The 27,512-nt window shown below is 47.5% G+C and overlaps 1 protein-coding gene across 4 annotated transcripts in view; it reads left to right on the top strand.

Moving 5' to 3' along the window:
• The window catches only part of ME3 (malic enzyme 3), a 279,475-nt gene that overhangs the window by 200,822 nt on the left and 51,141 nt on the right, over positions 1 to 27,512 (top strand). For all 4 annotated transcript variants that reach the window (XM_060303875.1, XM_030835867.2, XM_060303874.2 and 1 more), the window contains 2 exons: positions 12,975 to 13,050; positions 23,510 to 23,671. In XM_060303875.1, coding sequence (XP_060159858.1) covers positions 12,975 to 13,050; positions 23,510 to 23,671 — 238 coding nt within the window. The remainder of the gene's footprint in view (positions 1 to 12,974; positions 13,051 to 23,509; positions 23,672 to 27,512) is intronic.

Genomic DNA, 27,512 nt, shown 5'->3' with positions numbered 1-27,512 from the left:
GACAGGGGTGTCAGTTTCGGCGGAAATTTTCATCTATGCGGCCTTTTTTTTTTCCCTCCCAATTATAAATTGTTCAGTCAGCTAATGATGTGATGGTAACCAGGGCACTCTTCATCAGCTTTCCATGTACGGATGCTTTCTTAAAAATGAAAACCACACTTTCTTCTACAGTGGTTTGTACACCTTATCAGGCTCCTTCTTATTCGAGGAGAACAGAGGGAAAAATTCCCCCAACCCTTGGAATTCGACTGGAACAATTTTCTCCTGCCAAAAGGCACCTCATAATCAAAAACACTAGAGCAACAAGTGATATTTGCAAATTCCAGGAAGAAAAAAAATAGTTGAAACAATTAGAAACCTATTCCAGGTTTTCTCTATGTTAGTAGGAGCCTGTCTTCTGAAGGACTTTAGTGTTTTACAGGTTATCTCCCGAAACTTCAACAAGAGAGACATGAAGGTTCGGTGGCTTCTTACAGGCTTGCCTGTACTTACCACTTACATTACTTCCTGTCTCAGTGCTGCTACCTCATGGAGCCTCAGTTCTCCCAGGTGTAAATGAGAATTTCCTAGCTTCCTAGACTCGTGGTGATGAGTAAATGGTGTAGCATTTGTAACATGCTCCCAGCGGGAGCTGTCTTACTCCATTCTGGCCGCTATAACAAAATAACCACAGACTGGGTAGCTTATAAACAACGGAAATTTATTTCTCCAGTTCTGGAAGCTAGAAGTCCGAGATCAGGGCAGTTGGCATGGTGAGATGAGGGCTCAGTTTTGGTGGCAGACTTGTCCTCATACCGTCACATGGCAGAAGGGGTTAGGGAACTCTCCAGGGCCTCTTTTATAAGGGCACTAATCCCATTCATGAGGGCTCCACCCAAATGCCCCTCCCAAAGACCCCACCTCCTAATACCATCACATTGGACATTAGGATTTCAACATAAGAATTTTGGAGGGACACATTCAGACCATAGCAGGAGCTAAACAAACGCTGGCTTCTTCTCTTTCTCTCTTTCCTACATTTTACTTGTCGCAACTGAGGTAAAAATGACATGACTTACTTGAGGCCAAAGATCAGGCCCTCATGGAGCCAAGACAAGCCTGAAATTTACAGGTCTAGAAACTTCAAGGCTCCATCCTCTGTCTGGGTTCAACACCAGCTCTACAGAATTTGGCACAGGGTACGTTGTAGACTGTTCCAAAAAGTCATAGAGAGCAAAAGACTGTGGGTGCTACAAGCCACTTCACAGATACTTTATGTGCGAGTAGGATTAAAATTAATGACTACACAGGAGAAGGGTTCACAATGATGGCACCAAAAAGATGACCCTGTCTTTCCATACTAGGCTCCCCATAAACGTTTGCAGTATTAAATTTAATAGGCTGGACCTGCAGATCAGTAAGTTTTTGAGAGTGAAAAAGAAAAACAAATAATATCTCAAGACACAGGCAAACCAGAATATGTAGTCGCCCTACCTGGGAACCACAGCATGAATTTCTGTGTCTCTTGGAGGGAAACCGCCATTCATTCCTTTGAGAAATACATCTTATGTTCCAACTTAAGATTTTTCAAGAGGCTACTTGTGACCAACATTGTGTTATTTTACTTAACGCTCACACCAGCTTAGTGAGATGGATTTAATTATTAAATTAACTATTAATTAGCGCCCCACTTTAGTAATGAGCAACTGACACTCAGTGAGGTTAGTAATTTGTTAAGGTTGCACAGCAAATAAGGGTAAGATTTGGGATTTGAGCCCAGGTCTGTCTAGCTGTAAATTCATGCTCTTGCAGCTGTTCTAGGTCTAGTCTGCAGGTCTTGCTAGATCATGTCATAGGATCATAGATTTTTAGAGGTTATCCGATCTACCTTCTACATTTTTCGATGGGGAAACAAGCTCAGAGAGGTCTGATAGCTTTTGCAAACTCACGTAGCTGGCTATAGTAGCAGAAATTTTCTAGTGCCCTTTTCCGAACCACTCCATTCCCACACAGGGAAGGAGAGAAAGGAATCTATTCAGAGATTCCCTTCTGAAGTGGACACGATGTTTATAGGGCTGTACTGGGGACCCATGGAACTCACTGGAGGTGGAGCTGCTCTTAAGATGCTTCAGGTCTTCTTGGGGAAAACTGTCCAACAGCAGCAAAAGGAGGGAGGGTGAGAGGGAAGGGCCAGAGTGCCCTAGAGTGGAGGCTCCAGGCCCAGCTCTGCTGCTCTTTCACTGTGATGTAGCCACCCTGGTGCTCCTTGTTCCATGGTTCTCCCCAGCCTCCAATCATGTCTCCATTATACCCCATTATATTCCTTGTTTCCCATGTGCCCAGCACAGTGCTGGATGCCTAAAGCAGGATGCAAGAAGCCCGAGCAGGGGACAAGGCGGTCAGTACTCTCAAGGAAGCCCCGCCCACTCCGAGGCCCCGCTGCGGGAGTCACGTGGGCGGAACCACCGTCCTCACCTTTACGTCTCACTCCAAAGACAGGCACGCTCCACCTCAGTGTCATCTGGGAGGGTCGGAAGGAAAGGGGGCCTCCTCGGGGTGGGAGGGGCCACGTGCCCACCTACGAGGAGACAGAATGGGAAACAGGAGGGGCCGTCCGAGGTCCAGGAAATTAGCTATGGTTCAGTGGGTTAAAAATAATCAAAATGTCCCTCGAGATACAAACTAAAACCAAAGAAGGACGGTGAGTGACCTACCACTAACAGGTGCCCGCCCCGCTTTATTCACACCCCCCCGAGGACATTTCACAGGACCAGGGGAGAACGTGATTCCTAATTTCTCCTAGGCACGATGGCTACCTCGCTGTATCCTCAGGCTCTGCCTTACCAGGTGCTGGGCAGCCAGGCCCTGGGACTTCTCAGACCTACTTTCTCCTGCTGTGCTGTTGAGTCCGGGAGGCTGTTGCTGGGTTTTAAAAATAGCCTCTTGCCTGTTTTCAGAGGACAGGTTCCCTGGCTGCCAAAAATGTGCAGAATGGTGGTTCCGTGGCAACAGCGAGCCTTTGTTCCAAAGTTGAAAGTTCACGTCCCTCCTCCTGAGCCCGGCCTCGGTGGTTTGCCTGATGTCGCTGACCCTGTTTTAATTAAGTCCTCCTTTTTTGTTCGACTCGGTGCCAAGAAGCTTGAATGAATCTTGTGTTGTTGAGTGGGTTTTGTTGGGGTTTTTTTCTCACTTCTATTCTGGAAACTTCTAAGGGTCCCTCCTCTGCAGCCGGAGATAAGGGTTAAGAGTCTTTTTCTCAAGAAATAACATTCTCCTAAGTGAACGTTATCTTTGTTTTTCTTTCTGTCTCGTGTAACTGAATTCTAAAATTCAAGGGGGTTTTCTGGCTCCTGATGGAAACTGGAGATAGTATGTAATTTACAGGCCTCTGTGGGAGGGAGGACACTTCACCAGGGCTTGCCCTTCTGAAATTCCAACAGACTGAGTTTTAAGACAGGTTCGGGGAAGGAATCGTGATCACCACTGCTCATGGCCACTGCACACAAATTGGATGTTGGTGTACTAGCTTCCTAGTGTTGCTGTAACAAAATACCGCAAACAGGGTGGCTTAGAACAGCAGAAGTTTATTGTCTTACAGGTCTGGAGGCTGCAAGTCTGAAATCCAGGTGTCGACAGAGTTGAGGTCTCTCTGACATCTGTAGGGGAGAAGCCTTCCTCGCCTCTTGTAGCTCCTGTTGTTTGGCAGTGGTCCTTGACGTTCCTTGCCGTATAGACGCCTCACTGCAGTCTCTGCCTCCATCACCTCGTGGCCATCTCTCCCTGTGACTCCCTCTGTCTTCACCTCTTCTCATAAAGACACTGGTCATTTTTGATGAAAGCCCTCCCTGATGGCCTCACCTTAATGACATCTGCAAAGACCCTATTTCCAAAGAAGGTCACAGGTAGCAGGGGTTAAGATTTCTCTGTATCTTTTGAGAGGGACACAATTCAATTCAGAGCTGTTTCATTTTCTTGGCTTGGAATTTTCTGTCACCCAGAAAATATTTGGAGATGTTATTGCTCTGCAGCATAAGTAACCAATATCTGCTACCACTTACGGAGCATTTATCACACGCCAAGCACTATGCCAGGTACATGATCTATTATTTCATTGAATCCTCACAGAAGCATGTTGACGTAGGTGTTATTATATGCCCAGTTTATAACTGAAAACATAAAGCCTCAGCTGTGTCTCATTTCAGCACCCACGTTCTGCACCACTGAGCATACCCAACACGTATGTTGCTTCTAGAGCACCTGTTGTGTGCTTGGTGCTCTGCTGGGCCCCAGGGTTACAGCAGTGAACAAGACAGATGTCGTCCTGCCCTCCTAGGACATATAGTCTAGTAGGAGGACCTGTGCATTAAAGATATACTTTTCTAAGTAACAGTCGCTAACCCACAGTGCTATAGCACCGTCTCCCATCAGGAATTCTTTTCCTCTGCTGTCATTGCCTGAGGTCCGTTGTAGGAACAGTGACTACTGAGATGAAGCGTAGTGAGAAGACCTTCCAAGAAGGAAGACTCTCACCTCTGCTTTAACCAGAGCGCCAATGTCTCGTTTAACATAATGGGCATCTCTGAAAGGTTTTGTGGAACAGAGGTTACCATGCTACATGATGCTATGGAACAAACATCCCTTAAAGCTTATTCTGTGCTTCTGCCTCATGTCCTGTGGGTCAGCTGGGGGCTGTGCTCAGCGTCTTCCTCACTCCAGAGCCAGGTCCTGAGGTGGCCTCGTCTGGAACAGTACAGATGGCGGCGGCAAAGGGAAAAGAGAAGATGGTGAATCACATACTGGCTTTTAAACGCTTCCAGCCCAATGTGTCAGGTCAGCCCTGTTGCAGGATGAACAGCCTGTAACAAATATGTCTTTTAGGCCGAATGAGTTACGTATGTGAAAGAATAAAGTAGGTGTTTAGTTTTTGTTAAGCATGAATCCATTCCCTTTCCTGGCCACACATTTACCCCAAAACTCCATGTGAGAGGGGGCTGCCCCCTTCTCTGGTCCCTCCTTCTCAGGCCCTGATGTCCAAGCATCAGCTGAGAAGGAACCTGGGTTCTGTTTCTAGAAACCAAAATAGGAAAGTTCAAATTTGTGAAAGCCATAAATCAGGGGACAGTGATTTATGCTCCTGAACAATTTTCTGCAGCTTCCCTTTAAACAGCAACCTCCCGAGTACACATATGGTATTATTTTAGGTATATTTTAGTAACTCACAACTTTTCAGGAATGTTCTGTGAAGCAGGGAATACATTCATTTAAGCCCTGATTCCATAGGTTGGCAGCTTATCATATTGACTATATGTATTTTTTCTTCCCTCAAGTTCCAAAATTGCTTCCCTGAAGTAAACAGGAAAAACTTGGGGGAAGGTATCAGTAGCTACAGTTATTTCTGTTTTTTTGTGTTTTGTTTTTTCCTGTTCCAGTTAACGGCTATTAACAATGAGAGATTCCCACGACAGCCTCTCACCCAGAGGCCCATCTTCACAGCACCAGGAGCACCAAGGGCGTTCCGTTCTAATTACTCAGAGGAGTCGTTAGCCCGGATGAATGCTCAGGTTCTGTTAGCTCACTGCAGGATGCTCAGTGCCTCGGGATCCCCGGGGCAGCCTGTAATTCAGTCAGAAGCTGGAAATGCTTCCACGTCAGTGCGAAACCGGGCCCAGCACTTCCTGGAGCTTCCCACCTTCCTGCTTCCTTTTGTGCCTCAGGACGGGGTGGCAGAACATGACACCAGCTGTTAGAGCCAATGTCTCACAGAGCAGCTTTCATTTTGGGGGTGGGGGGAAGGGTCTGACTCCTTCTCACGGAGAAAAGATTAAAACAGACCCAACTGTGGAATCCAGAGAGCTCCTCGGCACCCTAATTACTACCCCATTCACCCAGAAAGGGCCGTCAGGAAACCAGAGAGACTGGTACCCTTAACACCCCCTCTCAGACTTACCATATTGGTCAAGGTCGGATAGATATGAAGAGTCACGTGTCTCCAGGGCTTTACAGTGTGCAGAGTGTGTGTGAACTTGCCTTGCTTCATCCTCACAGCCACTCCGTAATGGAGAAGCCATTGTGCCCATTTTACTGACGAGAAAGCTAAGACACCGAGAATTGAAGAGACGTGTCCCAAATCCCACACCTAAAGGAGCCACATTTCCATGCTCCAAGAGACGTGTTTAAATCTCACCTCTACCTTCACACCTCTTCCGTCTTAATCTCATCTATAGAATGGGGATGATGCCTGTCTGAGAGTGTTGCATGGGAATTAAGATAGTGTGCATAAAGGCACAAACAGGGTTCCTGAAATATTCAAAAGCCCAATGGATAGATGGATGGATGGATGGATGGATGAGTGAGTGAGTGAGGGAGTGAATATTGCCCTTTTGTGACTTGTATTCCCTTTCAGGCTGCCCTTGATCTCACCCTATTGAATACTAGCTCTTGCAGGGAATGTGGAAAACTGCTAGTTCCAACTGTGCATCACCAAAGAACTCTATTTTGCCCTCACTCAGTGACCTTCATACTGCAAGATTTTCTACCAAACTTTGACTGCCTTCCTGTTTCACCAAAAGCACATATAACTGTAAATCCTAGTTCCTGGCAAACGTGCACATTAACTTGGTATAAGTCTTGGTATAAAATACAAATTAATGATTAGCTACTAGTGTTTACTGAGCACTTACTATAAGCCAGGTCCCTCACTGGACATTTTGCTAGCATTTGGACCCAGGCGGTCTGACTGCCGGGCCTGCGCTCCTAACCATGAACTGCACTAACTCAGCAACGCTAAGAGCTGCCATTTGTTGGGCACTAACTACATGCCAGCAGGCACCACGGTGAACTCTTTAAATATGCATTGTCTTAGTTGATCCTTATAGCGAAGGCATGAAGCAACTGGTGTCAAGTTCTCCATTTTACAGATGAGGAACTGAAGCTTGAGGAAGGGGTAACCTGTCCACAGCCACACAGCTAGCGAGGAGCTAAGGCAGGATTTGAACCCAGTGCTGTGGCTGCAAAGCACGTACATTTAACCCCCAGTCTATGCTACCTTCCCTCTGCCACTCCTCTAAAACTTCACTTGAGTCACTTTCAGTGATCTGTTTTATTGGAAGTAGTCCCTGAAAATCCCCACGCCAGCCTCAGGGACTCCTGTGGGCCTGAGGCCTCTGGTGAGACTAAGCAGGTGTGGGTAGCTGTGCCTCCCATGACACCTAGATATTCTTCCTGAAGCCGCTAAGAAGGAATGCAGAGGAATGAGTGTCTGCATTTCTCACTTGAGAAATGAGAAAGTGAGATAAGAACCAACCATGGCAGCAGAGGTAAGAACCAACCCCATCACCACGTATTGCTGGAGAAAATAGTGCCCTGCTCTTCAAGTGGAAGGGGTTTAACCTGAAAGTAGATTGCTGAGAACATCTAAGAAGTTTTCTTCCCTGGAAGTATCTTCTTCTTGAGCTGGTCTAGATACAGTTCCATCAGGAAATTTGGCAAAGCAACCCCCTAGGATCCTACTGGAACCTGCAGTCCATTTGTTTATCATCATAATCCCTCACTTTGCACATTTTACTTCCTCACCAACATGCATCAGAGAAAAATATTTCATTAGTGGCCCCAGTGTGCATCTCTGGTACATTTCAGTCCATATCCCTAGCTGTCTGTTGGGAACTAGATCCATGGAGAGAACAGGCAATCTGGGTCAGTAGAGAGAGCCCTGGACTCAGGACCTTGGTTCAAGCAGGTTCTGGTGCTTATGAGCTGTGTGACCTCAAACAAGTCACTTCACCTCTCTGGACTTCAGTGCCCTCGTTTATAAAGTGAGGTCTTTGGACTAGATATCCTCATCCAGGATTGGGATGATTTGTAGCTGCAAGTTATGTGATAGACGGAAGTGCACTTTGAGAAGTGATTAAAAGCTGTTAATACATTTCAGAAGGTTTTATTTTTGCAGTGTGATCTCTTCCTAGAATAAAATTATATATGCAAAAAAGAAAGGAGTCTTTTGAAATTTTAATAGCTCAAATTTAACTGTAAAAATATTCCTTTGAAGTGTCCCTCTGCCCTCTTCTTATCTTCAACAAAGAGAGCCTATTTTAATGTACCAGATTATTTCCACAATCACACTTTTCCTGTGTTTAGAATTAACTGCATCAGAGCTTTGCTAAGGTCTAAAATGGTGCCTGTGTCTTACCCCTTAACATGTGAGCTTTTTGCTGAATATCATTACTAAGCCTCTATCTGGTAAAGGCAAAGTTGAGAACAGGAGTTGTTTGGCAGAGGTACATTTCCAAAACAGGTCAGGGTCAAGAGCTGCTAAAGGCCAGGAGTGCGTCATTGGGATTAATTAATGTGGGTAAATGACTTCCCCAAGGTCACAAGATGAGTCATCAGTGAGCCTTGGGCTGAGACCTGGTTTTTCCATCTGGAAAGAACTGGCCTCTTTGTTAGCATTGTTGTTCCATGTGACTAGCTCTGGATGACCTGAGGGGAAGCTGCTTATGAATATGAGAGCTGCAGCTGTGGAAAAATAGAAGCTGGTGAAGAGTCACAGCCCTAACAAGACCTCCTCAGGCCACACCTCAGAGCAGCAGCTGGTTTGGAGGTACAGGGGGTGGTTCCTTGAAAGTGTCCAGATGTATAGGCTCACCTCAGCCCACTTACCCTTCTGCCGACACCAAGACAGGTACCACCATTTAAACTTCAGGATGGCTTGAAGCATCCTGAACTTCAGTCCTTGGAGTTCATTATTATCAACACAGTGTGATTTTTCCAAACTCAAACTGCCTGGAGATGATCCTTAGCGACAAGTTCCCAAAAGCCAATCCGATACTTGGTTTTGTCTTGATCGATACAACTGAGTGCCCCATGATCGTTTCAGAATGGCACAACAAACCCCTGGAACTTTTCCTCAAACCTAATGAATAAGTTAATTCAAAGACCCACATCGCCCCCAATCAACATGCTGGAAAGAGCCCTGCCACTCCCAAGTCTTAGGCTCTGGGGTTTTCCTCCCCACTGGCCTGTCCACTGCCTTCCTACATGCGTTTCCCCACGCTAAGCCACAGGCACAGCCCAGCACCACCCAGCTCAGCACACTGATCCCTTGAGCATGATACAGCATAACACACATTAAAGGTTCCTTCACTCCAACTTTATTCAGCGCCTTTCATCTTCATCCCTCAACCTTCAACCATCCTCATAGTTCACTTACTCACTTCTCCACTTATTCAGAAATTGTGTATGAGCGTCCATTATGGACTATGTCTGGGCATACAGTGGTCAACAACAACAGAATAAATGTTCACCTTGCCCTGATGAAGCTTACGGACTAACGGAGGAAAGATATTAACCAAATAGCCACACAAATAACTGTAATAGGTTTGTGTATGTAGGTATGGGGTACTTTGAGAATATATAACAAGGAGCCCCAGCTTTGACTTGGAAGTCATCAGAAGAATAAGTAGAAATAACTAAACATAGAGTGAAGAGAGGCAGGGGGTACCAGGCAGAGGGAACTGTATGTGAACTTGCCCTAGAGTAAGAAAATCATGGCACATGGAGGAATGGAAAGAGGAAGGCCAGTGCAGCCGATGACTGGAGAATGAAATAAGGATGAAGAGGTTGACAAATGCCAGGCCACACTGGACTTTGCCGGTAGACCATGCTAAGGACTTGGGTCTTCATTCCAAGAACCTTGGAAAGACATGAAGGATATTTATCACAAGGGATAACACAGTAAGGTTTTGGAGTTCCCTGGTGGTCCACTGGCTGCGACTCAGCACTTTCACTGCTGTAGCGCGGGTTCAATCCCTGGTCAGGGAACTAAGATCCCACAAGCCACGGCCAAAAAAAATCACACGGTAAGGCTTTGATTTCAAGAACATCACTCTTTCTACTGTGTAGAAAATAGATTAGATAGAGACAAGAGAGGATGTTACAAAGTTATTTTGGTGCTTTAAGGAAGAGCTATTGGGAGCCTGGATGAGGTAGGTGGTGTCGTGGATGAAATAAAGTGTATGAACCAGGAGCTAATTACAGAGGAGAAAGGAAGGACTTGGCAAGGGGTTGTATAAAAGGGGAGAGGACAGTGTCAAGGATGCTTCCAGGGATCTGAGGTTGTTAAACTAGATGTATGGGGGTGATAGTCACTGAGAAAGGGAGCAGGAGAAAAGAATCAGGTCTGTCTTGGATTTTCGTTTTGTCTTGTCTTTGAGTCATAGTGATGCAAGTTTAGATCGTAAATTTGGTTCTGGACAGGTTAAGTTTGAGGTGCCTTTGAGACACACAAGTGGAGATGTCAAGCAAGCAGTTAAATATAAGGATCTAGAACCATGGCTCTAAAGCCAGGGCCACATTTGCTCCCCAGGAGACATTTACCAACGTCTGGAGACATTTTTGGTTGTCACAACAGGGCGTGGGGTGCAACCGGCATCTAGTGGGTAGGGACCAAGATGCTGCCAAACATTCTGCAGCACCCAGGACATCCCCACCCCCTTGCAGCAAAGGGTTATCCAACCCAAAATGTCAACAGTGCCCAAGGTGAGAATCTCTGGTCTACAGATATTTGAGAGTCACTGGCCAAAAGCCTTGGGCACCGATGAGATTCTATAGAGAAAGAATAAGAGTAAGGAGGAGAATGGGGTAGTGCAAGTTTTTGAGGAACTGTACCACCTGATAGGGGGATGAGCCAGCATAAGGGACTAAGAAGAAACGGCCTGAGAGGCAGAAGAAGACTCACAGAGAGTGGAGTCGCAGAAGCCAGAGGTTGGGTGGGGAGTGGTTTAAAGTGTCAGATGCTACTGAGAAGCCAAAGGACATGGGGACTAGAAAGCTGCTGCCATTTAGGGACATGGACGTCATCGGTGGCCTTGGCAAGAGCAGTGTTGGCAGCACGATATTAAGAAAGACATGTTTCGGGGAAGAGGAAAAAATGGAGGTGGCCAGGGTAGACAATACTCTCAAGAAATTTGGCTATGGAAGGAAGGAGAGAGAACAGTCTCGACAAGGAGCGTGAAAGTCAAGAGTAATTTGGGCTTTGGTGGTATTTTTCTTGTTTTGTTTACACTTTTTATTATGGAAAATGTCTGACATGTATAAAGTAAGCAGACTATTATAATGGACCTCTCTGTACCCTACATTCTGTGAATTCTAGATTATTTTGTTCCTCAGAAGAGTAAGTTTTGTTCTAGGAAGGACTTAACTTGGCCAGACTCAAATTCCAAACTCTGTCCCTACGGGTCTGCAGCAATGGAAATCTCTGCGGGGTTCTTTCAGCGTTCAGCTGCAGCTTTTTTTTTCTTTCTTTTTTTTTTGCCAGGCCCTTGGGTATGCATACCTGAGTGGTCAGCCAGTGATTTGGGCAGGGTTTACACACAGACTTGGAAGTTCATCCTCTCTGCATCTCCTTCCCTTCCAGAACTTTCCCCTTCACTTCCTGACTGCTCTTCCAGCTCCAGCTCACTTCTCTGACACCTCAAGCTAGTAAGACTTTGGCTTTCTGCGGCCCCAAGTTGCTTGCAGATTAGACCGCTCTCAGGAAAAAGCTGCAAATTTGCAGATCGCAAAGGATCTAATTCCTCCTTTCGAAGGTAGATTCCCGTCCAGTGTCTGCCTGTTTTTGGACAACTTCATTGCCTTAATTTAAAATAATTTTGTAACGTAACAATAACGATAAATTGTTTAACGATTAACCATCTCATCATTGTTATCTGCAGAAATGTTATTCTGTCCAAGTGACTCTGTCACTACCAGAAGCCAGAAGCTTTTAAGATGATGGACTTGGGCATATTTTAGAGCTAATGGAAAATCTAGTAGAGTGAGAGATTGAGAGAGACAGAGAGTGGGAGGAGGGATCATCAACGGTGTGAGGCTCTGTAATTTTCACTGGAACAAGAGGAATGAAGAGGTTGGCTGTAGATGCAGAATTTTGTAGATTCATTGGTGAGGAACTGACAGAGATGCTTCCTGTGACATCAGAGACAAGGTCACTAGGGCAGTGCGGGGGGAAGGGTGAGGCAGTTGGAGGTTTGAGAACAGAGGATTTTGAAACAGTCTTTGCAAAGAGTGAATTTTGACCAGAGAAGCTCTGTAGGCACAGAGGCTGGTCAGTACTGAGAGTCTATGTGGGCTGACAGGGATGAGTGGGTGGTGGCACTGATCAGTCTGCCCTGTAGTAGGATTGTTTCCATCTGCCTTCGGCTGCCTGGGTGGAGATGCACAGGGAGCAGAAAGTGGGTTTCCTCAAGGGGTGAGAGTTTTACAAGCCTGGTGAGACCAAAGAGCGGGGCCATGGGTGTTTACAGTATTGACGAGGGCATGACTTAAGTAATGGGTCACAAAATTCAGAAACTGTTAATAACTGTTAACTGCTAATAAACTGTTGAGTGAGATATGCCGCATCCTCCTACCCTTACAAATATACCTTCATGATGGTCTGGAAGGCCAAGTTTGAATTTAGAATTCTCAGACTCTAAAACTGGCTCAAGGCTGGCAGCGCCCCCCTCTTCCTATCCCCAGCTCCATCCCCCACTGCAAGAGGCCATGTGTATGAGTGTCTGGACATCACAACCCACACGTCCAGGTACCAGTCATAGCCCCAGGCTTAGGGATCCACCCACTGCAGTGTAGTCTGTACTTGGAAGGAGGGACCCAGAGAAAAGGCTCACAGAGTCCCTAAAAGCAGCCTTGAGACCACTCAATCAGAGAATTATGGGGTCCTGTGTGCCTGATCTAGAGAGGGGAAGGAAGGTACAGGCTCTGTGAACACAGGCTCCGGGTGGGTACATCCCTCGGCCCCATGGACCTCTTTACCTTCTGGAGGGGAAGAGTTGGAGGAAAACCAGAGCAGGGCTCTCTAACATTGCTGGGGCTTTGGGCAGGGACCCCTTTTGCCCAGGTCTACGGTTAAAATTAACTGATGCAATGATACACAGTACTTGTAGTCTTTGCTCTGTTCCTAGTCTGACTGGTTTCTCTGTGTGTATGTGTTTTTCTTTTCCCAGTGGGCTGTTTATCACCATTCATGACAAGGGCCATCTTGCAACAATGCTGAACTCTTGGCCAGAAGATAATATTAAGGTATGGCCCTGTTTTCTTTGATATTGCTCTATTGTTGGATGAATCCTTTCAGCCTGGACTAGAGTCATTCTCAGCTAGGAAATGGGCCATTACAACACTGAAGGCAAGACACTGCATCCCTTCCCCAGGCCCAGACCATAGACCAGTTACAGCCGAGCACAAATGCACCACGGAGTAAAGGCTTGCATTAACCAGGCATCCGTGTGAAAATGTCTAGTAGTAGTAGTAGTAGTAGTGCATGTATTGAGCACCTGCTGAATATACACACTGCCAGTTTCCATGGTGGATTCAGGGAAAAATCCAACATAGACCCTCTTCTCAAGTGGCTGACTTTTCATGAGGAAAATAAGACAGAGACACAAACGATTAACAGGTGGAAGCTGATCCGAGATAAACAAGGCACACTGAAGAGCTGGGGGTGTTCAAGGAGGCCGAGATTACTTTTAGCCTGAAGGGGATCTGGGAAGACTTAGTGGAAGAGGTGACATTGGAGCAAGGCCTTGAGTTGACGGGTAGAGTTTGGACGGTCTGGCGTTGGAGGGACTAAGATAGAGGGCAGGGACATTCTGCACCAAGAGAAAAGGTTTATGATGAGCGATGTCTTCACACCTGGCCGTACACTGCAGTGTATGTGTTGGGCGGGGGGGAAGGGACGCATATGCAGAGTGGCAAAAATGAACCTGGCACTGTTTCCTGGAGCATCAATTTTACTTGAAACATTTAAGGAAACTTTTTTATATGTGACAAACAGGATATAATATAGAATGCAAAATTGATGAAGCTTTGTAGAAACGTGTTAGCCTCTGGCTGTGTCCCCAGATCTCCTCCTGTCATGGGGACTTCTATGGAAGAGTTTCAGGGACTCTGGATTCTAAGATCATTGTCACTTCTGCAAACAAATGGGTGAAGCAAAATTACAGAACGTCTTCTGGCTGCTTGGTGAGGGCATTTCTGGCACTCGAGCCGGGGAGTGGTTGGACCTGACCAAGCCCAGTCTGTGTACCTCTCGGGGCAATGCTGGAAGGCTGAAAGTTGTTTGCTCTCAGGCCCTCCCTCCCTCCGTCCCTGCCAGCTCCCTGGGCCACCTCTATCCACCAGGCATTGAGGACAACTTCTCTCTACCACCCTCTCCTTGTGTCCCACCCACTTCTGTCCCTCTCGGGGGTGTGGCGACATTCAGAACCAGAGCCAGTAGGGCAAGACCTTGGCTCTCGGCAGCCAGGCCTGAGCCACAGCTGAGGCCCTTGGACTCCAGTCCTGGCCTCAGTGAAGAGCTCAATTCGTACATCTCTGTCTGGGTGTGATGTGCCCTGTGCTCTTCTTTCCTGCCTATCTGCTTAGACTCTGGTTACATGCAAGCCTTGGCCCTGCAAGTTTTGGTCCCAGTCCCAGAAGAAGCAAGTTTCCAAGGTGTGTCTAGGATGAATCTATAATAAAATCTTGAGCACATTACGGGAAACCAGCTCACTCGATGGGAAGTTAACTCCAGCCTTCCCATGCTCTGAGGTCCTACAGGCTAATCTTTCCTCCTTCCTGGACGGTTCAGCCGTGGTGAAACTTGTCCGCAGTAGGCACTCAGTAGATGCTTGCTGAGTTGAATGAACTCAGTAGGTGGACACAGTGAACATCTTCCAGGTTATCAGGCCCTGTGCCAGGAGCAGGGAGATGGGGTCTGCACTGACATCTATGGTGCCTCTGTGCAAGCTATGAGGAATTAAAAAATAAGATGAAAAGACACCCCCTTTTAACCAGTAAGAGAAAAGCACTGCTTCCTCCAGGCTGGCACAGGGCCTTGGTGAGGGGCTCATGGGCTGGATTTCAGGTCCCCATCACTCCTCTTGTCAGGGCGTAACTTTACAAAACTGCACCCAGGACTCTGCTTTGAGGAGTGTAGACCCCGACCCCACGTTGCTTCACTCTGACTGGGAAATCAAGATACGAATTCAAAATAGAACCTTGGCTGCTAAGTATCCGTGGGCTTCAGCCAACATATTCTGAGAAGCTTCTAAGTTCTAAGTGTCTCCAGAGAGATGGAGATGCACCTGTTGTGATTTTAGAGAAAGAGAAATGAGGGCTTTGGGGTCACCCTGGGAGAGGTGGAACTCGGCAGGCCTCAAACAAGGAGAAGTAGCCAGAGCCTCCAGGAAAAGCATAAGTTTCATGAGTAGATATCTGGGCCAGTGCATCTAATTCAGTTGCATTCAACAGCCATTTAGTAACATCTGTTCTGTAGGAGTTCTCTGGGGGGCTCAGGGATAAAGAAGGTGCACAGGCCCAACCTCAAGGAGCTTGCAGGCTAGTTAGAGAGACCGACCTGGAAACAATTACAGTAGACTGTCTGTGCTGCCGAAGACAGGAGCCCGAGGATGAGGAACAAACAGGGTGACTTGTTGGCCACTCACCCTGCAGTACCCCAGAGTGGACAGGTGAATGCCTGGGGCCACCTCTCCCCCTCCACCCTATACTCCTGTTTCACTTTGGAGGAGGCCAGAGGTCAGTCTCAGAAACTATGTAGAAGAGTCAGCTCTGGCTTTGCAACCAGGCAGACCTGAGTTCTGGTCTTGAATCTTCCATTTACCTGCTGTGTGTGCGGATAACCTCTCTGATCTCACCACAGGAAATTGTGAGGATTAACTATGATAAAGTCTGTACAACACTGAAGGGCACTTGAATGGACACTGTCATTGCTGGAGGTGGACAAGGCGGCTGTAGCACACACAGCAGTGCAGGGAAGAGGCTGCAGACGCCCAAGGGTGGCCGAGGAGGGGGTCCCCTTACCAGGGAACCACAGACCACAAAAGGGCAGCCAGTCAGTTTGGTCCCTAGAGATGTTTGATTTAAAGTGACTTTTGAAAAACAAATTCTTTCATTAGGGAAAGGCTTCCCTGAGCTAACTCCCTCCTAAATCCCTACAGCAGAGTCTGGCTTCACCCCAAATTTCAGAAACATGTAGCCTCGGTGTGAACTCTAGACCCAGTCCCTTTTCTATGATCTTCATAGACCCCAAGTTCATCTGACCCCAAAGTGCCTTAGTCAAAGGGGAATTAATGGAACATTTGGCCAAAAATTCTGAATGGAGATCTTCCAGGCACAGAACATTCTGGAACCCACCGTGTTTTATATCCTCTTCTCACAGTGGCTGGGGTCAAAGCAAAGCTGGCGGGAAAAATGTCTAAGGAGACCTGGACCCAAAAAAGGCCAAGAGTTTTTACTTCTGAATCTGTGTTGTGAACAGTATGTACTGGCATCCTGTTTAGATTCCTTCTGGCACATTGGCTGGTCTTATTAGCAATAAAGTCAATTTTTAAAAAATGAAACAAATTTTAGCAGTTGAAAAGGAATTCTTTGAAAAAACTCACCTTAATGATTTTAGTATTACTTTTTAATGTTATTATATTAATTTTATATGCTATAGCTCAAGTGAGAGCAGCTGTCCCATTTAAAATTTGATCATCTTATCTGCAAATACAATTTTTAAAAACATTGAGAGTCATATAATTGGTAGAAGTATTTTCTGTTAAATTCCCTGGGTGTTTGTGGGGGGTGTTTTCTTAAATTGTCTTAGAGGGGACGTACTTTCTTTTCTTCATCTTTGGATCAACAGAAGCTATTTAGCATAGCGACTGATATACAAAAGATAATAAATAAAAGTTTGTTGAATAAAAAAATAAATAAGTGACTTTTGAAAAATTTGAATTCGTGGACAACATTTTAAAATTAAGAGACTTCATTTAAAAAAAAAATTTTTTTAAACCCTGGATTTCTGACTTCTCTAGAAAAACCGGGAGCTCTGAATATGGGGCACATAGTTTGGCGTGTGTACAAGTCAAATAGGACTGATCAGGTTGCCCCTTGTCTATATCCTGCCCCATCACCGGCCTTTTTCAGGACGGTCCTTCTCTCTCACTCCAGGGCTGCCCTTTCAAAGGTTCAGCATGTTCTAAGCCACAGTTTTTCTTGTTTATTGGTGTGTTTTCTCCAGTTACCTTTAAAAGAGGAGATGAAGAACTCCTTCCCTAAGTAGGGAATCTCTGCTCATTAACCCTTTCATGGTACTCTGGTGCTAATGGAGACTCCCCTTCAGTATTTCACTTGATTTTCACACTGTGACCAGAGTGGGGTAAGGAGTGCTTCTGAAACCCCCCAGGTGGGTCTTGGAGAAGCGGTAGGGTAGGGGCGTGACTTTTCTCAGATGAGCAAGCTGGTGTTAAGCGGTACCCACAGTCGTCCACAAGTAACTGATGATGCCACCCAGGGCCCTGCTGCTGAGCCATCGCTTCCCCAGCTTCTGAATAGGGCAGGCAGACAGAGTTTTGCAAGGCACAGGTATCTCTGGACCTTGATGTTGTTGGCTGGAGGGGAGGGGTAGTTCAGAGAAGCTTCCGAAACAACTCAGAAGATAAAAGCTGAGTTTCTGTGGCTTCCCAGCCAGAAAGCGGAACTGCAGACTGAGATGTAATAGGAGTAGGCTGTGAGGGAAGTGAGGCCAAAGCTTAGTCTTGGGGACCATGCAGTTTTGTGGGCCCCTCTTGCTCAGGGAGGACGGGCCAGCCTGGCCCACACAGAGCTTTCCAGCATAAATCACAAAGGGGAGTGAGAACTGCTTTTCTGACTCTTTCCCACAGAGACCATTTCCCGGAGCCAGGAGGAATGGTCAGCTCAGAAAAGCCCTCCTCCCCAAGAGCTTTCCCAAGGTCCTAAATCTCTCCTTCATCCCAGTCCCAGCAGCTTTGGGAAGGAGTTGCTGGGAGGTGGCCGAGTACTGGAACCAAAGGAGCATCCCCTGCCTCTGGGCACCAGCCACTTGGGCCTTTAAACTTGGACCAGATGTTAGTGCTAAGTGCCTGCCTGTCATGCACACGCCCACTATAGGTTAAACCCCAGTCGGGGTCAGCAGTTGGATTTCCTGGGAAACATTCTCTGAGATGGAGATTGGCATATCAGGCAGTGCTCTTGGGATCAACACCTCTAGGAGGAAAGGAAGCAGGACAGGGAAAAGGGAGAGAGGTTGGGCTACGTGGGAGCCATCGGAAGACCCAGCTGGGCGTGCTAGGAGGCTCATGAGCGGGGATGGTCCTTCAGAGTCATCCTGAGCTGGGCCAAGGGATCTGGGCCTTGGTAGCCCTGCATCCATCATTCCTTGGTTGTGGGCTGCTGCCCTGGGAACGGGGTGTGACTTTGGTCAAGGTGGCTCTCTTCAGTTGACGAAAGTCTCAGAATAGGCTCATAGCTGAGGGTACCACTGGGGGAATAACCCCTTCGTTCCTAAAAGGGGAATCTGGGCGGCGCAGCACCCTGTCCACCTCACCAGCATTCTGCTAAGTGCTCCACACAGACTAACTCACTGACTTCTCCCAGTGACCCTCCAAGAGGCAGGGGTTGTTCTCATCCCCATTATATAGACAAAGAAGCTGAGAGGTTAGCTCAGCTTTGCTCATGAGGGATGGAACCAAGATTTGAGACCACGGACTGTGCATTATTTATGTTGTGGAGAGAGAAAAAAGGAGGACGAAAGGGAAAGATAAGCGGGAAGGAAGGCACAGCAGGAGGAAGGGGAGGGCCTCACACACAGTGCTATGGGCAGCCCATGCCCAGAGCTCCAAGTCCAGGGAAACCAGAGCCAGAGCAAGCAAGGAGGCGTGATCCTCCGATCAGTCCTGGGTCAGCCCCATTGGGTCCACCCAGGCTGAGGGAGGTGGCAGTAAGTCAGAAGCTAGGCAGGCAGAGAAAGAATGGGCCGCACCATCCCTCAGTCGTCTGAATCTCCTCCTCGCCATCTGAAATACTACAGAGGGGTTATGAGTTGTAAAAGCCATCCTAACAAGGAAACTGTGAGCCAGTCCACTGGTAGCTATTGCTGGGCTCTAAAACCCCAGGGTGCTGCTCAAGTTTGCCCTCAGCCTTTTGACCCCGACTTCTCCAGTGACCCACAGCTCTAGCTCCACTGACGTCACGAAAAACAGGATGCAGCATCTTCTCTCTGAACTTGCTCACCTACTCCAGTTCTGAGTTCAGTCCCATGGAGAAGAGCCTTTGCTCTCTGTGTTGGATCTATGACATTGTCCATCGGTTACTGAGTTCATATCACATTGCAGGCCCCAGGCTAAGCGCTGAAGAATCAAAGAGGACAAGACCCTTTACTTCCCCTTAAAGAGTTGCTATGAAAGACAAGGAAATATATATAACTATAATACAAGGAAGAAAGGGATAGGTGCTGTGGGAGAGGAAAATGCTATAGGAATGCAGAGTTGGGAGTGATAACTTCCAGAAGGGAAGCTTCATGGACGGAAGTACCTCTTGAATCGTTCCTTGAAACATGCAAGGAAGGTAGGGTTTGGATCAAGGAGGTTAGGGATTGAGGTGTAAAATGGCGTGTAGTCAAGAAAACACACCCTTTATAAAGATTAACAGCGTTTCAGTTTGGATGGAGTGGATAAAGGGGAAATTCAAAGAGCAGATTGGGCGTAAACCACGGAAGGCCTCAAATGTCAGTCGAGGATGCCTGAGCTTTGCTTTATAGGCATCAGGAGCCATCGGAGGTTTGGAAGCAAGAACGTGACAAATCTGGGTGCGCTTTGGAAAAATGCAATGGAGTAGGGAGAATCCAAGAATAGAAAGACCAATCAGGGAACCACTAAAGTGGTCAAGTGAGACGCAGATGGGCTGGTCTAAGGTTAGCAATAGGGATGAAGATCATGAAACAGGTGAGAAAAATGGAAGCAGGTCAAATCAGCAGAACTTGGTGACCAATTGACTGTGGTTGACTGATGACAGAAGAAGTCAAAGTAGATTGGGCAGTTTTGAGCCTGGGAGATAGGAGGTAACAGAGTGAGGGAGGACAGCAGAAGTGGAAAGTTGAGAAGGAGAGAAAGGGAAAAGCAGATTCATTTGGGAAAGGACTTGGAGGATTGGAGAGGACTATTGGACATCCAAGTGGCAATCTGGCAGATGGTGAGCTGTAAGTGTTTGCTTAGAGGTGACAGTATTTGCCATTGGAATGAACGACAATGTCAAGGTTAGAATGCGGTTGAGTTTCTCATGGCCAGACTTTCTTAAAAGCTGCCAAGGTCTCCCCTTGGTTTCCTTTTCATTCACTCATTTAACAGATATAATTGTTGCATGGCCTTTCTATGGTGAAGCTGAACTAAAGCCAGACGAAACAATTAAAAATTCTACTATGTAATCTTTGCCCCCAATACTAACCATCAATATAATCATACAAGCAGTGACCATTTGCCAATCACTTACAAGGCACCAGGCGCCTGGTTAAAATGAGACACTTATTATTTCATTTCATCTTTACAACAAGCTGACGAGTTAGACATTATTATTATTCCCATTTTATGGAAAATTAAAACTCAGAAAAGTTATCTGATGACCCAAGATTACATATTGGTGGGTTATCAAGGAACCTAGATCCGAATACTGGTTATCAGACGCCAAAACCCCTGCCATTAACCTTTAGGCTATTTGGTGAGATTAAATGGACATTTTTTAAAATGTTAAATAAGACCCCAAATGCTGTCACCATCAGATTTTTAAATCGCACCTATGCAGGGCTTGGCAAGCAGTAGGTACTTAATAAATGTCTGCAGAAGGCAGGCAGGCAGACAGGAAGGTTGAGCAGGCCGGGTGCGTGGTAGATACAGCAAGCGCCAGGAGAAATCACATTGGGTTGTAACGGGCAGGATTTGCACTGCTGGAGAAAGAGCAGAAAGTGACAGGAATATAGAGGCTGAGAGGCTAGAGATTATTGGTGAATTCAGAGTGTGTCTGACGGGAGTGAGGCCAGTTCTGCTAGAGGGGGCAATTGTGTGCAGAGTTTCAGAAGGCATGTTGGGTTCCTGTCATGAAAGAGATAAGCCTTTTGGACTCTATTTTATGGACAGTTAGAAGTAACTAAAGGCCTTTGAGCCTGGTTGTGAAGCCGTTGCAATAATCCAGCCATTTAGCACTGCAGGATGGAGAGTGGATGACAGATGGAGGTGAGACATTCCCTCGGAGGAGTCAGGCGTGTAGTCAAGCACCTTTGGACATCCCCAGGCTGGGAGGGTGGCCCTGCAGAGCCCCGCTACCATCTTTTTTTTTGGCCATACTGCGAGGCAGGCGGGATCTTAGTTCCCCAGCCAGGAGTCGAACCCATGCCCCCTGCATTGGGAGCGTGGAGTCTTAACCTCCAAGGTGCCAGGGAAGTCCCCCCGCTACCATCTTGAAAGGCCCCAGAGTTATAAGGAGAACACCCTGGAGTCGTAGCTGATTTCCTCTGTTGAACTCCGTGTCACTCACTGCCCCTCAGCAGAGAGAAATCTAAGAGAATGGGAACCAGAATAGGGAGGCTTTGATTAGGAGAGATGATAGAGAAATGCTCAGAGTTTGGGCACTCAGGGGTAGCGTGAAGGCACAGGCTTCACTGGGGAAGCTGCCAGCAGGGGGTCAGAGGCTGCGGAGAGGGTGGCACCAAGGCGGGACGGGACTTTGCCAAGAGCACAGGTGCTTTTTCCCAGCCCAGCCGGGTTGTAGAAAGAGCCCTGAACCAGGTACCTGAAGCCTGATTAGAATCTCGACTTGCCACATACACAAGCAAGGTGCCCTTGGTAAGTCATCTGATATTTCTAAGATAACTGATGTGGAAACATCCAGCACAGTGCCTGGCGGTTGGCTGATACTTAACAAATATGTACAGAGCATGAAGGTCCAGGAGCTTCAGTTTGCTCACCTGTGAAACACAGATAACTATCCCAGACGGGCCTCCCTGCCAGGGCGGGGGAGGAGCAAGGGAGATGCAGGACGGAGACACTCGCCCTGGAGGCAGGAGACCAATCTAAGGGGGACAGCACGACCTTCATGGGGCCGCTGCGCTCTCCAGAGCCCCCTTTCCAGCAGTGGAGGTGTGGCTTTACGCGTCTCTACACCTGCTTCTACCGAAAGGCAGCACAGCCCTGTGTGCTCTCACCCTGGGAGAGAGAAGATTCCACAGAGCCTGTGGGTGCTGGACCATAAACCCTCCCCAGTAGGAGTGGGTCTTCGTCTCTTTATCGCCGGTGCTCAGCCCACCACTGTACCTGCGTGGAGTAAACTGACCTCTGCGGTGCCCACGGCACCACGCTTGGGGCCAACCAGGACAGCCACAGCTCAGAGCTGGTCCTAAGTCCTGACCCGAAGCTGGTTCCAGTGGAGGGCTGGGTGGCCCCATAAACTCCACTCACTTAGAGATGGAGGGAACCAGTGCTGGAGAGCCAGTTGAGGTGACCTGTAAACAGCTTCACTGTCACCCTGGTGGGTTCTTCAGGGCGCCTTGCAGTCTGACTTTCCATTCTCTCCTTTCGTGGGACCTGAACCCACACACACAGCCTACATTCCCCCCACTTCTACCCTGAACCTTAATTTCCTTTTGCATCAAATACCTTTCTCCCCAGCTGTACCCCTAATGGATAATCTCCACCTGTCCAAGATGTGGCACGTGTGTCCCCTCACCTAAGAAAGGTTATCCTACAGGAAGTACCTCTCCCTTCTCTCAGTCTCTGCTGCCCTTGAGCTGTTCCGCTGCCCTCACACTTTTCCCCCAGAGTCAGTATAACTATACATGTTCCACCTCTCTTTTGCCCATTAGTCCTTTCGAGGGCTGGGTCCACGCATTCTTGTTTTTATAGATGAGCAAACTGAACCTCCTTCCCCCAGGATTTGGCACACTGTCTTTTGCAAAGCAGGTGTTTCATAAAGATGTATTAAATGAATGAATGAGGGAATGAATAGCCATCATTATCATATGATTATTTCTGTCATCACTATCAGCTCCATCAGCATCTGTTAATTCACAGTAGGTAAGCCTGGAACTAGTACTATGTCTAGTACCTACTATGCCTTCTGTGATTTTTTGCCAAAACACAAAGACAATCCCAGTACACCTTGAGAACCCTCCTGGTTTCCCGTGGAATAGTGACCCTAGCAGACGTCACAAGGAGCTCTGGTTTTTACAGATTGGATTTATTATACCCCGGAACAGGGCGGAGAGCACATATATGGGTCTCTAAACCCTGGGGCTGTAGTAGCAGCATAAACACTTGTTTTATTATCTCCTTTCATTCTGCCTTCCCTCCCTGTCCCCAGCCCCAGAGCTCAAGCTGAGAGAGTCTGCTTAATTTCTTTGAGGGAGAATGACTCGGTGTGGGTTCCCTCCAGCTGTTCCTGCAGGAACAGAACCTCGGAATGCAGGCCGGTGTCTTTCCATCATCTCACCTCAGCGGGGTTTCTCTCCAGCCCTGCCAGAAAGGGGAGGGGATGGGGGAAGGGCCCGCCACCTGCAGTTGAAAGCATCCTTTGGCCTTGTCCCAGACAAGCTGTTTCATCCCGCAGCAGAGGCGGTGGGCGTCCAGTCGACAGGCCTGACGTGCTGTACAAACGAGCACTTTGTCACAGGAGGTGCTGTCCCTGATTGATGGCGTCCTGCTTTGTCTTTCAGGCTGTGGTGGTGACTGATGGGGAGCGCATCCTGGGCCTGGGAGACCTGGGCTGCTACGGCATGGGCATCCCCGTGGGCAAGCTGGCCCTGTACACGGCGTGCGGAGGTGTCAACCCGCAGCAGTGCCTCCCTGTCCTGCTGGATGTGGGCACCAACAACGAGGTAACGCACTGCCTGGGCCGGGAGCCAGAGGGTAGCAGCTGGGATGGCGTGGGGAGCACCTCTGTGTGGTGGTTCTGTTTACAAAGCATCAGGCCATTTCATTCTGGGGTCCCCGCTGCCAGGACACCTCCCCTACATGGCTGTGATGCCAGAACCTCTCTCCTCCCTGGTTGCCCATCCCACTCTCCCAGTCCCATCCTCTCCCCCCAGCCACTGCTGGGTCTTCTTGCTCCCCTACCTCCTGCCAAGGTACCCCCTGGGCGGGCTTTCTGTGCTTCCTTGTCCCGTGTCCCTAGGCAGCTTCCATTGCCCTCATGGCCTCTCTCTGATCCATTAGTGAAGAAAGCCGCTGAGGCAAGAGTGGCTGCTGGGCTGTGTTTTTTCAGCATTTTAGAGGCCAGCTACTCCCGTAAAAGGATTAAAACTCAAAGCGCCAGGACCAAGGGCTGAAATGTCTGGATCAGGCAGATGAGCAATCCTGCAAACCCAGGGAGAGAAACTGACCCGAGCTGTGGCTGAGAGCCACCTGCAGGCTTCCAGGAGGTTTAGGATTTAAGGAGCTCAAACCCCAGCCAAGAGTTTGCTCTGGGTACCACCACTCTGGGTCACGGTGTTTGTGCATGTCTGCAGTTCTCAGCTCTGTGTCTCTGTATCATGAACATAAAAGAATTTCTTCTTGGTGATATTTATCTCTGGGTTTAAAATCAGTGCATGTCCATCTGAGAAAAACGTTTTCTCATGTTCATTGAAAAAACTCCAGAGAAGTATTAAAAATAAAATATTAGTCACAGAGCCAGTAATAATCATTGTTTACAATTTGGGATATTTCTTTCCAGCCTTATCCCTCTGAAACGTTTATTAAAAACAAAATTAAGTTTATATTGCATATACGGTTTTGTATCCTGCTTTTTTAGGTGTAATGTATGTCATGAGTTTTCTCCCAGATCACTAGCCATTATTCCACAAGGTCATTTTCATAGCTGCCTGGCATATCACAATTCATGTAAGAAACCCTCCACTCTTGGACATTTAGGTTGTTTCTAGTCTTCTTGCAAATATAATTGTGCTGTGATACCCGTTTTTGCAGATCAGTCTTTCCATCTCTGATGATTTACCAAGGATAAATTCCTAGAAAAGGAAATATTGAAGCAAAGGGAATGATCATGTTTTAGATTCTCGATTCATATTGTCAAAAAGCTTATACTTATTTGCATTCTGAGTTGATCTTTCTCTAGAAAACTTGTTGTGACTCTGCATGGCCTCCTTCCTCCCTGGATGCCACACAACATCCTCATTTCTAAACAAGAACAAGCACTGTAGCCTCTAATGAGAAGTGATGCTTATTCAGGCTTCATCCACAGATACGGTCAAATGAAGGAGCAGCAGACAGACCTGGCTTCAGAGCTGAGAACTCACGGGGGTGGGAGGGGGAGGAGGGAGGACAAGAAGAGCACGCGAAGTGCTGGCCCGGCAAGCAGGGACCCTGGTCCCGGTACCCCTGACAGCCGGGTGAGTCCCTGTACCTGTCTAGATACCATCCCCTTCTGGTACAATTAGGGCCTGGACCAGAAAGTTACTAGGTATTCTCCCACCGCTAAATCTCTTCTCTATATGCCTCCCCACCAGACGAGGAGAAGGGAGGCTGCGTGGTGGTACAGCCTTATAGCTGCTCATTAAGACCCATCTTCAAGGTCTGCTCTGCACTGTGGTTCCCCTCCCCAGCCACATGCCTGGGTTTTGCTGAAATTGTCCCTCAGCCACAAAGGACATGTGTGGAACCGCACAAACGTGGACGAGTATAGCAAACTTCGTGTTAGTTATTATTCCCATCCATCACCTCCTGCCATGTTCCAACTGGATTTGTTTGAGACCATCTCTCTCTCTCTCTCTCTCTCTCTCTCTCTCTCTCTCTCTCTCTCTCTCTCTCTCTCTCTCCAAAAAGCTGGCTCTAGGCAAGAAGTGGAACGGCTTGAGACTGATTCTTAGGCCATTGCATCCCTTGGGAGGGAGTTGGTTGCCTCTAGCAGATGCCTTAGATCCTTTGTCACTGAAGGTCCAGCACTCAGCAATGATGAGCTAAAGTTTAGAGTTAGTGCCAACTTGTAGCAAACCCACCAGAAAAGATGGTGAGAAACTCTGAGTAATCAGGGCCAGGCCCTTTTCACAGACCACCCTGTTTCAGCCTGACAATAACCCTGTGAGTGGAGCTCAGTTATTACCCTCTTTTTACAGCTGAGGAAACTGAGGCCCAGAGAGATTAATTGGCCCAAGAAGATCTGCTGGAAGTGGCAGGAGTGGGTCCTAATCCACATGAGCGCTCCTCTCCCCACACCATACCACACTGCCTGCCCGGGTTTTTGTTGCTTTATGAGTAAAGATTATGTCTTGACTTTTAGAATTTTTATTACTAAAGTAACTTTAAAACATTATTCAACATTTTGAAAGGAGAAGGAAGTGGCATTTCTCCCACTACGCTACATTTGTGCTCCTGTCCGCTGTTTCTCTGTGCGTGTACATAGACGTAGATACAGTATTACCTAATTAATCATGCTGTGCCCCTAATTTTGTTCTGATTTCTTCAATGAAGATTATTTTGTGAGCACTTTCTCTTTACTTATTTTTTTAAAGTTTATGAAGTGTTTAGTAGGTGTCAGGCATTCTGCTAGGCTGAGGGAGATAAATGAGAGCCAGGCGTGGGTGGAATCTTTTAGTTGTCAGTGTTTCAACACTGTCACCTAATTGATCATCTTAATGGCTCATGTGTTACGTCTCCTCAAAGTGTCTGCTTCTCCCCCCTGGGGCTTTCGGCCTCTGCCTCAGCTCTCCCTCCTGGGTGTGGAAGGGAGAGAGTTTTGGAAGGACCAGAGGATTCCCCAGCTGAGGGGACAGGGCACAGCCTGACCTGCCATGCAACACCACAGATGAGAGAGAAAGCAGTGTTCTCCATGTCCAGTAAGACCTGTGCCAGCACCTGCAATGGCCAGGCATAGTTCTGGGCACTTGTATATTTCAATCTCTCTTTTTTTTTTTAATATTATTATTATTATTTTTTTGGCTGCGTCAGGTCTTAGTTGGGGCACGCAGGATCTTCGTTCAGGCATGCGGGATCTTTATTGTTGAGGTACATGGGCTCTTTGTTGCAGCACTCGGGCTTCTCTCCAGTTGTGGCTTGCATGTTTTCTCTCTCTAGTTGTGGCACGTGGGCTTAGTTGCCGCGTGGCATGTGGGATCTTAGTTCCCCGACCAGGGATCATACCCTCCTCCCCTGCATTGGAAGATGGATTCTTTACCACTGGACCACTGGGGAAGTCCGTCAATCTCATTTCGTTCTCACACCAACTGTATGAGATATTGTTCTCCCCTTTTTACAGATGAGGGAACTGAGATTGACACACGTTAACTACTTACTTCAGGTCACACAGCTCTAAGTGTTGGAGCTGGGACTTGAACCCTGGTCTCTCTGGCACCAGAGTGGCCTTGTCTACTGTGGCACACTGCTCCAAGATGTCAAGTATTTGTGTCACAGACTGGGTAATGAAGACTGAGAAAGTAGGTGTTTCACACAGTCTGTGTTCCATGGACACTCAGGATCAAACTAGGGCACACCGATGCCATTTTCACAGCGCTCCCCCGCAAAGAAAGGTGAACTCCCGCCAGACCTTCTTCAAGAAAGTTACAAAGAGGCCAACATTGGGAAGACGGAAGACAATGATTTCTGTCTTTTCAAATGCATTGACTATGTGATCTTCCACACTAGAGTTCTTTTTAAAAAATGATCAGTTTGCAAGATTTTTCCCCTAGAAGTCTGGGGGCACATCTCTCACCCAGAGCAAGACACAGC

The sequence above is a fragment of the Globicephala melas genome, chromosome 8 (assembly GCF_963455315.2).
Source record: "Globicephala melas chromosome 8, mGloMel1.2, whole genome shotgun sequence".
NCBI classification, from domain to species: Eukaryota; Metazoa; Chordata; class Mammalia; order Artiodactyla; family Delphinidae; genus Globicephala; species Globicephala melas.
This window is presented reverse-complemented; position numbering and strand designations above follow the sequence as displayed.